Consider the following 11,254-nt stretch of genomic DNA (forward strand, 5'->3'; position numbering starts at 1 on the left):
TCATATTAATTGTACTGATGTCTGCTGCAGGGGTGTAAAGCAATGCCCAACATCACATGTGGGTGTGTGCTAGAGGAAAGAACCTTATCTTGGCACCTAAATCCCATTTTCCATTTGATATGCTATCTTTGTGTCTGTTCACGTCCACTTTCAGGTTTGGGATTTTTAGATGAAATACTAATAGAAAAGCTAAAACAGTTACTTCTTGTGGGTAAGAAAATCATTGTTTATTTAATCTCTGAGTGTTAGCCGTGTACATTTAATTTAAAAAATGAGTGCTATTGCCTTGAGACTAGGGTGAGTTTTGACATAAACTGCTCATCCATTTTTTATATCAACTAAGCTTGATACTGTATTTCAAAGTAATTGAGCCCTGTTATTCTATACTTTGAGTAACTTCTCTGTGCCATACAGCAGCAAAAATAAAAACCTGCCAAATAATTAAATAAGCCTTAATAACTCTAGTGTTTTTTCTTTAAATGATTACTGTTACCTTAAATATGACCCAGAAAAAAAAAATCTGTAATTTTCTCAGTGTTTTCAAATGTCTTGCTCTTGTATTTGGGTAAAATGCCCCTATAATTCCAAGAGAATATTTCAAATAGATGGCTACCTTAGAAACTGTGAGGTTGGTGTCATGGTGTAGTCAAATCAGCAAACAAAGACTTTCTCTGTTTGGGTGTCAATTTTCAGAGCCATACGTCTTTAAACTGGATAGTGTCAGTTTAAGAGCATTCGGAGGCTTTTTTCTCTTATTGGGTATGGCTGGAAACTCCCCCAAGCTGCAAAGTTTAAACGGCCCTGGGGAAGCTGCCTGTGCTGGGTGGAGTCTGAGTTAAGGTCAGAAGGTAAGAACTTAAAAATTCCTTCCTTAAAGCGTTTGCATGACTATTTTTAAGTAAAACAACGAAGTCTTTTAGGGCATCTGCTGGTGTATTGTAAATTCTCTGCTCTCCTTAGTCTGTCTATGTGCCAGGTAGACTAAAAATGGCTTAGCAGTTATTCACCAGTGGAAGCTGCAGGAGAGAAAATGCTAGTGAAAGAGGTGTTTTAATCAGGAAGTTAATTCTGTGGTGCAATCTAGAGCTGACCAAGGCAGCCATGAAACAATTGAGAGGACAAAGTGCAAGCCTCGAGCACTGTGTTATTTCTTCTGGGTTTGAGGAGGAAAGCTGGCCTGTGGGATATGCTGGAATCTAATCTCAGCTCCAGGGCTAAACAGCACTTCATGCTTAGTGCTGTTGTTTTGCAAGATGATGATCTCTTCAATTGTTCTTGCATCCCTAAGATGTATGCTCAGAGAAATTCTGGACAGGCATGTTACTAAAGCTCACAAGGCAATAGGAAACAGGATAGGAATATGGATTTTACACAAAAACAATTTAAAAAATTGTATGTAGTCAAATTTTGTGTTGAGGTTTTTGCTAGATATCAGGGCAGTGTATGTGAGATGCAATTATTTATTTTGCTGCAGCATAAATTCATGACCTGAACCAGTTCTTCAGCAGTGTCTGGGTTAGTGCAGTAGTCCTCAAATGTCCTGAGTAGAGATGTATTTTGGCTGTAGGACTCAGATATTACTTAATTAAAATTACAAGGTTTTCCATGGCTGTCCTCAACAGTCCCTGGACATTTGGCCATTTGTACCTTCTGCAAGAGTTAATTTTCTTCAGCAGGAGCAGTCAGGCAGCTTTGGACTGAGTGGTGGACTGCTTCATTTGCAGTAGTTAGTCAATAACCTGTATTCCAGTTGCTGCTCAGATAATATGACCACCCACAAATGACAATTCCAGATTAGTATTTAGAAACAGCACATCTGTTGCATCTGCTTTTAGGCTTTGTGGGTGGTTACTTCACAACTGTTGTGTCATTCCTTCTCCAGGAGGAAGTAGTGTAGTGGGATTTGGCATGTCTGTTACTATCCCAGAGGCTGTTCCTTGCCCTTCTTGTGCAAACAAGGTGAATGATTTACCACAGTCTGGCAGTCCCAGGACAAGTGCAGCTAGCTTCAAAATCCTGAATGTCTACCTTGTGTGTTGCCCAGTGAATGGGTTCTTCATCACCTTAGGTTATCAGTATCAGGGGTTTTTCTATTTCCTTGAAAGAGCTGTCTGGCGATGGCAGAATCCAACTTCTGAAAAGTGTTAGTTTCTAGTACCTGGTCTTGGCAGATTTTGAGTTATTTTAATATGATTTTCAGATAATGACGACTCATCTTGCTGAAGAATGTAGCACAGAGATTCTATAATTCTCTTACCCAAATTGTAAGTTATATAGAAAGGCCCAATGACCATTTTTAATTAAGGCAAACAGTAAGAAATGGGTGACAGCTATACAAGATTACTTGGCTACTAATAAAACATCAACACATTCTATCAAAAATGGATCAACTGTTTTAAACAGCACATCCTGAAAGTCTCTTAGTAAAATTAGAAAAATAGTGAAGGTCTAAGTGAAATCCTGAGGCCTTGGCTCTGTAGGCTGTATCTTTCCCCAAATAAATGAAAAAAGGTGTTGAGAGTCTGGATGAATAGGTTTGCTTTTTTAACGTAGAAGTTGCTGATTTTCTAGTTAGTTGAGGGTTGTATCTTCTGATCTTTAGGGAATCTTGGGTGTCAGTACTCACAGGGGAATGAGCAACTAAACTGAGCCCACCAGACAAGACTGGAGTCCAGTCCAGACCCACTGACTGAAAGTAGCTGCCTGTGAGCTACGGGTGTCAGGTCCTATATAGTCAATGGAAATGCATTCAGCAGCTCTAAAGATTAAGGTGGCTTTTGGTTTCTTTTTTTGGTTGTTTTTTGTTTTGGGTTTGGTTTTTTTTGGTGGTGTTTTTTTTGGTTTTTTTGTGGTTTGTTTTTTTTTTTTTTTTTCCTATGTGGGAAGATTAAGGTAACTAAAATCTGCTCAGAGCTGACAGAGTTTTTTAAATTTAAAAAAAAAAATCTTATGGCAGATTTTAATTCTATGTTTGTCATTGTTCTTCTCACATAATTTAATGCCACATAAAATCTCTTGTTCATGTGAAATGATAAAATGATGCCTGGGGCTTCTTACTCCTACTCTTCTGCAAACAAAAGATAATGTTTCCAGGAGCATTGAGGTTCATATACTTGGTATTTCAGTCGTTGGCTTTTTTAGTTAAAGGAAAAGTCTTATTTACTGTAAGTTTCTGTGCGTTACAAGTTGGGGCAATGTGTGTTGAAATGATACAGACGCAACGAAGCTGAAAAGTACGATAATGAAAGAAGCACTAGGTAGTTGTTGTGAACTATGTTGATAAACTGCCCTGCAATGAAAAGTAGTCACACAAGATGCACAAAATAATAAAACACTGTCCCTAGAGCCAAAAATTTGAATTAGGAACAGCTATTCACACTTTAGAACATACTTTTTTCTATAATGTGTATTTGGATTATATTTACTAAATTACCCCAAATATCCCTATTTATTGTAGTAATATGGCTCAGTTCTTACTGGAATTTCTCAAGGGAGAACCTCAATCGTGTTTATTTAAGTCAAGTTTGGGCAAAATACGTTCCAAATGTACACCTACAAAACACTCTGGCTTGAACCACTGAAGTGCACTGAGCCTGATTCAAATAAGAAATGTCAAGTGGATGCAAGGTGTGCAGATGTAATGTTTCAGCTTTGGCTTTAACTTTGGGAAAACTGGAGTCATCTGGAAATTTTTTTAAGTGAGGCACTCTGAGCCATTAGGATATGATTAGGAGATCTATTTTAAAGTGTTTTTTCCTTCTGATCATTGGTGTATGATACAACCATTTTTGTGAAGGGGAATGTTATTTGTGTTGTTTTAGTAATTAGGGCACAAAGCACAGAGGAATTAAGGCCTGGATGTAGAAATGCTTACGCTCACATCTGAGCAGTGCCAGTCCAGCTGGTTGCCCCGTGTATGAAACAGCTCGGTACGAACGCGCTGCCTCTGCCGCACGCTCTGGGAGAGGCAGAGTTAACTCTGGGTTACAGCAAAGCATCGACAGCCTCGATGTGCCAGTCCCCTGGAAACACAGGGCCCCCATGCCCAGGGGGTACTTCTCAGGGCACATGAATCAAATGCAGCTAGGTTCCACATCTGGCTTTGAGGAGCACCTCAAGGCTGCCATAAGCAGCAAGGAAATGGGCTGTAGCCATGCAGGATGGCCAAGGATCCTGTTTCATGCTTCGTCCTGTTTCATGGAATAAAGGGAATATCAGCAATTCATTCACCCCTATTTGAGGAAAGAAATGGACTGCATATGAAGCTGCAAAATGCACACATGGCAAAAAAAGCTAGGCAAATTTCAGCCTACTGGTAAAACATGTTCTCCTTTCCTTCTTTTCTTCTTTTCAATAATGATGATGACAATGAGGCTAAGTGAGTAATTTCCCTGAGGATGTGACAGGATTTTCAGTAGCTTTGTATAATTTTCTTCATAGGCAGCAGTGTTCTCCCTGTAGTTAGGGACTAATGCCACTTGTTTAAACAGGTCTGTGTTTGCTTGCAATCATAAGAAACCTTCCCAGCAGCACTGGGGAAGGCTTTTCAGATTCACCCATCTTTCCTTTCCTGGCACTGGCTGTGTGGTGTCACTGTCTGTCTCTCATTTTATGTTTTGAACCAAATGAAGTTTAAAATTCAACAGACATAGCGACAATAAAAGGTGCTATCTCCCCTCAAAATAACCGTGCTTAAAACACCAGCTTTATGAGATACTGTTTCCTGCTTAGTATCTTTCAGGGAACCAGGAGCTCAGGATCATGTCGGGGAAGCCCAGGCTTACCTACTTGAATGGAAGGGGCCGGATGGAGCCCATACGATGGCTGTTGGCAGCAGCTGGTGTGGAGGTTGGTTGACATTTTCAGTAGAGTGTTACAGACTGGTGTTCTCTACTTTCCTCCATGAGGGACAATTTAACATGCATGTGGTGAATAAAAGCTGCATGAGGGTGGGTAAATTCTTCTGTCCAGTGGCACTGCATGTTTGCAACTACCTTGTTCCGTGGTTGATGCTTGGGATGCAAACTCAGTGGCATTTAGAATTTATTAGAAGTAGTAGCAATCTCCTGAAGTGATTAATCATAAGGGGACAAAATGGGGACTTTTTTAAAGGGCCTTTATTAATTGCAAGTTATCTAGCCGTGCTAAACCACCTTAACTCAGTTTTATTAAGTTTGCAGTTGCAATGTGGGTAAGCTGGGGTGGGGTTAGAAATATTTGATGTACTTTGTGCTTCCCTTGGCACTGGCTCCAACCTGTCTTGTTTCTGTAGATGCCTGCACTCTGTTTGTGCTCGGTCTTCAGTTATTTCTAAATCAGTGCACTGATGCAGAAGTGTCCAGGCCCTTCTTCTGCTCCCCATCAGCTGCCAGGGTGTGTGAGGGATCCTTGGGACATCCGCACCTAAACAGTGCAGCTGAAGATCTGGCCCATTACCTTTTGCTTGACTCAGTAATTCTGGGCATGGTTATGTGCTATTACTTAACAGAAGAAAACATGTTCAAATACAGCAGTGTGACACTCTGCTCACTCTGTTCTCACTCCTTTTTCAGTTTGAAGAAGTTTATTTGGAAACAAAAGAGCAGGAAGAAAAATGTTCAAATACAGCAGTGTGACACAGTTCTCACTCCTTTTTCAGTTTGAAGAAGTTTATTTGGAAACAAAAGAGCAGTATGACAAGTTAATCAAAGGTAAGAATCCTGACACCTGAGACTTCAAAGGTGCTTTAAAATAATTGTCCAGCCTAGCTAAACTTATGGTTTGAAGTGGTTTCTTTAAACCAGTGGAAACTTCTGGGTGCACACCTTGAATAGTGCAGTACTAGTTTTGAGTAACCTGCTATTTCCAGTGCCAAATAACTGGTATAAGCTAAAAGCTGGAGCTTCTGTGTTTATTGTAGTACACAAACACTTCTACTTAATACAACTTACTTACCTGTGCTGTTGAATTGTTAGCATGGTACCTGGCACATTTTTGGTCCAAGACAAATAGAACTCCCTGAGTCTGAGATGTGAAGCTTCCCCTAGTTAAAAAGCATGGAGTCAGCAGGGAGACCTGTGGAAAGCCTGGAAACTGGAAAGGCAGTTCTTTCCACATACCAGTGCAGACCTCTACCCACTGCCCTTGATATGTGGTCAGAATAAATCCAGCAGTGAACCCCTCTACAGACACCCTGGGAAGAGAAGACCTTCCTGCCAGAATGGGGAAGGAGTTGGGACAGTGAGGAGCAGTAGAGAGTGCGTATGCCCCACAGTTTACCTGCTGCCCAAGACACGTGAGAGAATCCTCAGAGCAGGCTGGGCTTGCCAAGTCGTACAAGGAGACTTGGAAGAGGTCTTGCCTGCATTGTTGCTGAACTTAGAAGGAAAAAGCTGTGTCTAAAGAAATTGTGTCAGGGAAAACTCAAGTGAACAAAAATAAGATAGAAGTGGTTTTAAGAAGATCAGAATTAAATTTGCAGGTCCAATTTTTACAATATGGGAGGACAGTGCAGGGTACACAAACCAATTAGCACAGGTACTGAAAGCCCAAATCTCTGGATCATTCACAAGAAAAGGTTATCTAGAAAGAGTGATACTGTAACCAGGATTGTATCTGAGCTTATTGCTATCCAGAGAGAAGAATTAAATGGTGGTGAAAAGGACAGGGAAGTTTTAGAAAGAAGATCAAGCATTTTATGTCTACATATTGAGCTTAAGATGGTGAGGACACAAAGAAAAAAAGGTGTGGTTTAATAGAATGGGTTGAAGAAAGATAGATAAATTAGTCATCATAAAGGCCCCCTGATAAAGGGGCCTCTGGAATGTTGCCAGTTGTGCAGGGCAGGACTCAACAGGAGTAACTCCACATTACTTTTCCCTTAAACATTTTTTCTCTCCCTACCAGTATGATTTTTGACAGTTTCCTGTGTTTAGACACTACCACATTGTTTGACTGGCCCAGGCATGACTTTGGCCTGTGCCAGCTGATGATCCTGCAGGCAATGCCCCAGCAGTGTCAGGATGATGCCTGAGCCAGGGGCTGTTCCCAACAGGCAGCTTGCAGAGAGACAGCTGTTTTGGAGGCAAAGAGAGTTAAATAGCTTTGGCCCGTGCAGACCTGTACCTGTTGACCTTTGGGATGGCTAACCTGGCACAATCTGTGGAGCCAAAGGTTGCCCAAGTGGTACCTTGGTATCAGTGAGCTCTGCTGGTTGGTTACAAATAGCAGGTCATTGTTTTTTAACATGTGCTGCATAGACCACCTTTGGACAGCACAAGCCAATTCCTGGAATTACTGGTAATCTCCTTTTAATCCTGCATATGTATTCTGTGCTGTGGTTATGTGAAGTGGTTCTCCCTACAAAATGAGGGAGGAGAGGCAGTCCACTACTGATTTTAAGAGGGACTCCTATTTTCTGCAGATAAGAAACAAATGGTGTATTCAGTCATATTTACTGTGTTGCATTTTGTCAAGGGCCAGAAAGACAAATGGTATTTTTCACTTCACATCTTTCTGCTGAAAAAATATCCTTCCAGGTCTATTAGTTTTCTTATTCTATTGTTTCTGCTAGATAGGTACCAAATAATGTTTCTTCCTTAAGATGCAGAGGTGTATTCTGGAAAGACAAGAACACACATGGCATTTCTGTGAATGTTTACAAGAAGTAAATACAAGCTATTTGTTGCTGGAGAGATAACTACTCTTTGAATTTCAACTGTGAATTAATAATGTAGAATGAGTCAAGAATATTAATTCTAGCCTAGCAAGGTACTTTAACAGCTCTGGAGAAAAAGACAGACAGATGTGCCTGTTGAAATGAACCTTCATATCTGAAAGAAGGATTCACCAAACAGATATAAATTGAGCAATTAAAAGAAATCATTGAGCAATGCAAGTGGCAGCTGCCTATTTGGATTTGGAGTTCTGCTGTGATTATAAACAGGGCAGGATTGTTCTCTGGATGCCATTAGTGTGTAGATGGAGGAGGGAGTGTCTCCAAAACCAGTGAATTAGTCCAGCAGAACACTGGTCTAGAATAGACTGACTTTGCAATGCTATATCTCTGTGTGTGTACTTAGCTCTTAGAGCTGCCTTGCTGAAAGCTCAGACAATTGCTCCGACCAGCACCAGCAGAAAATGGACTATAAAGATGTTTCTATATAGGCCTAAATTGTTGTAGAGTGGCACTGAGACTAGGCTTGTAAAATCTATGGGGACACTCAAACTCTAGTCCTGAAGTGACTGTGTGAAACTTACTCAGACACCAACAGCTGTCAAGGCTCTGCCTTCAGCTCTGTAGCTTCAGGATGTTTAAAGTGGCCTGACCCCTTCCTCTATTCCTGCAGCTTGGTTTTGCTGCTGTACAAAAAACCCCCTAACATTTATGTCCCTGACAGGGGATTGATCTACATTCAAAAGAATTGGATTTTTTTAAAGTTCAGATTTACTAGATATCTTTATTCTCCTCCTATTCCTTGGGTTGGAAGTGCTGGTTCAGGCTTTTCCTGCCAGCATGAGGCAGGCTCCTGAAATGCAGAGGTGCAGGAGGGCCAACTCCCACCAGCCAGTGAAGCTCTGTCAATGCTGCCAAGCCCAGGGCCCAGCTGTGCTGTGGTGACTTTGCTACAGGGGTGTGATGCAGGCTGTTTGATCTTCCCCACAATGTTAGTTGAGTGCTGTGAGTTTTACAGTTAGAGCAAGACATCAGTGGTTTCCTGCACTGCAAGAGAAATGTGCTCAGTGTCTCACTCTCCTGTACACCCTGCAGGAGGAACTAACAGACTTTCCTTCACCTCTCCACCCTAGATGGATTCCTGCTCTTCCAGCAAGTGCCCCTGGTTGAGATCGATGGGATGAAGATGGTGCAAACCAGAGCCATCATGAGCTACATAGCAGGGAAATACAATCTGTATGGGAAAGACTTGAAGGAGAGAGCCCTGTATGTAACACCTACTCTCACTAACAGAGCAGTCTGTTATTTGATAGCTACATTATATAAACCAAATTCAATCCTATAAATCCCATATAAAGGCATCAAAAAAGCTAACAATAAGATTTAACCACTGCTTCTGAAATGCTCCTAACAGAAACAGGCTTCTATTCTTTTAGAAAAATATTCAGGTTTCATTCATGCTTAGTTTTGGCTGTGAAAATTGGCACTATATTGGTGATATAAAATTGCTGTAAGTTGCCTTAGTTAATTGGAAAACAGATGAAATAACTTCTGTGCTTTTTTCTACCATCTTCCCCTGATCAATAGGATTGACATGTATGTGGAGGGAATATCAGATCTGATGCAAATGATTTTGATGTTTCCTTTCTCTCCACCTGATGCAAAGGAGAAAAATCTTGAGTCAATTAAGGAGAGAGCAACTAACAGGTACTTTCCAGTCTTTGAAAAGGTAAGTGACAGCAAGTATGTGTCTATCAAACTTGCAATTATCCAAAAAGCTTCTGCAAAATAAGAATTTGTTTGTAGTGTAGGTCAGTTCCCAATCCTCAGCTGCTTTGGCTATCAAAAAAGGGAAATTCAGCAGTACATTTTCCTCTCTTTGTTTGCTTGTGTTGTCAGGGCTGTGGTATTTGACCATTTGTGAAGCAGTATGTTCTCAGCTGTACAGAAAAACTTTTCACTAAAAGTTTTGTGATTATTTTTCTTGAAGGAACTGTTCTATACTTATATTTGTTTAAAGCCCATCTCTCTGCCATACTTAATTTCATTTAGAAAAGTTTTGCTGGAGGACTGCAAAAATCCTTTGTACACAAATCCTGTAGAGAGGAGTACTTTAGTAAAACTTCAGTCACAGATTTATAAAACAATGAACCAAACCCATATGATTCATGTATCTGGCAATATTTCCCACTTTTGTAATATTGATCTAGTTTTCTTGCAAAACAATAATAAAGGCTGAACAGCACACAAGTTCTTAGCACTAAAACAGTCTGTTCCCAAAGGCAGGGATTTTGTTTAGTTAGTTGTTGCAATTCTGCATTTCTATGTTTGCTTCCTCATATCAGCATTGGACATCACTTCACATGAAACATCTAAATGGGAGTTGTATGAATTCCTTGAATTGCTTGTTGCTTCCTCCATTATCCCAATTTCTAATTCCAGGTCTGTTACTAGTCTACTTAAGCATGTGGTTTTGTTTCTGTTCCTGGTACCCATCACCATTATTACTGAGTGACCAAAGTTTGTAGTCACAAAATGAACAAAACTTCATTTCTTCCCAGCAATAATGAAATTTAGGCTCAGCTTCAGCTGAAAAGTTCACCCTAAAATTTCAGATAGAATTGCTGCTCAGCTCTGCAGCTGTGCTGTAAGGCTTAGCTGCCAAGGATGCTCATACACCCCACTCTCATCTGCAGCCCACTTTTTCTTGTCTTCTCCAGGTTTTGAAACAACATGGCCAAGACTTTCTTGTGGGCAACAAGTTCAGCTGGGCGGATGTTCAGCTAATGGAAGCCATTTTAGCAGTGGAGGAGAAAGTTCCTGACGTGCTCTCAGGGTTTCCTCAGTTGAAGGTAATTTAATTACTGAGCGTGCTGTATTCAGGAGCAAGAGGTCAGTCCTGAAGTAATCATCTCCCCATGCTGGGTAAATGATATTTTTGTGGCCGGAATTCCTCTCTTGCTCTGTTTTTTAATATATATATATATAATTTTTTTTTTAGGTGTTTAAAACCAAAATGAGCAATATGCCTACAATTAAAAAGTTTCTGCAGCCTGGCAGCCCAAGGAAACCCCCACCTGATGCCCATTATGTCGAAACTGTGTTGAAGGTTTTTAAGAAATGAAAGGCGTGCCACCTTTGGAGAGACCCAAAATGCTGGGAGAGCCGGGGAAAGCAGAGCAGCAACTCCAAACCCTAAACCAAAGGAGAAGGAAGCTCAGCAAATTAGTATTGTTTTAGTTAAAACCAGTGCTAGAGGAACAAAGCAACCCATACCAGAATAAAGCATTCTATTACACTGGCGATGTGACAGCAGCTTTGTCTTTATTGATATCAAAGGCTTGGCAAAACATGAAAACAAAGGAGTATGGAGGCAAAGAACTATTTGTAGGGTAGGGAATTTATTAATTTGAGAAAAGAACAATGCAGTGTTAGTATTGTCAGAATGTAACTTGTTGCAGAAGATATTTTCTACATTAAAAGAAGCTCGAGGCTAAGAGCTGTGGAAGGGAAGAAAGAAGACTCGCAGCACCACTTACCTAGCTATTCACAAGCTGCTTACAAATACATTACCTCTTGAGAGCAAAGTGTTGTGAAAGC

General features: G+C 40.6%; 1 protein-coding gene across 5 annotated transcripts in view; it reads left to right on the top strand.

Moving 5' to 3' along the window:
* LOC120510821 (glutathione S-transferase 3) overlaps positions 1-10,957 on the top strand; it is a 28,664-nt gene extending 17,707 nt beyond the window's left edge. For 3 of the 5 annotated variants that reach the window (XM_039727068.1, XM_039727084.1, XM_039727077.1), the window contains exons 7-12: positions 4,732-4,848; positions 5,639-5,690; positions 8,788-8,920; positions 9,242-9,383; positions 10,375-10,506; positions 10,656-10,957. In XM_039727068.1, the coding sequence (XP_039583002.1) occupies positions 4,732-4,848; positions 5,639-5,690; positions 8,788-8,920; positions 9,242-9,383; positions 10,375-10,506; positions 10,656-10,778 (699 nt within the window). In that variant the 3' untranslated portion in view covers positions 10,779-10,957. Of the gene's footprint in view, positions 1-743; positions 849-2,722; positions 2,771-4,731; positions 4,849-5,638; positions 5,691-8,787; positions 8,921-9,241; positions 9,384-10,374; positions 10,507-10,655 lie in introns of those variants that run through there. The other 2 variants (XM_039727112.1, XM_039727093.1) reach the window with 2 other exon arrangements.
* The last annotated feature ends 297 nt before the right edge of the window (positions 10,958-11,254 follow it).

Source organism: Passer montanus, unplaced genomic scaffold (assembly GCF_014805655.1).
Source record: "Passer montanus isolate IOZ18808 unplaced genomic scaffold, ASM1480565v1 scaffold11, whole genome shotgun sequence".
NCBI lineage: Eukaryota > Metazoa > Chordata > Aves > Passeriformes > Passeridae > Passer > Passer montanus.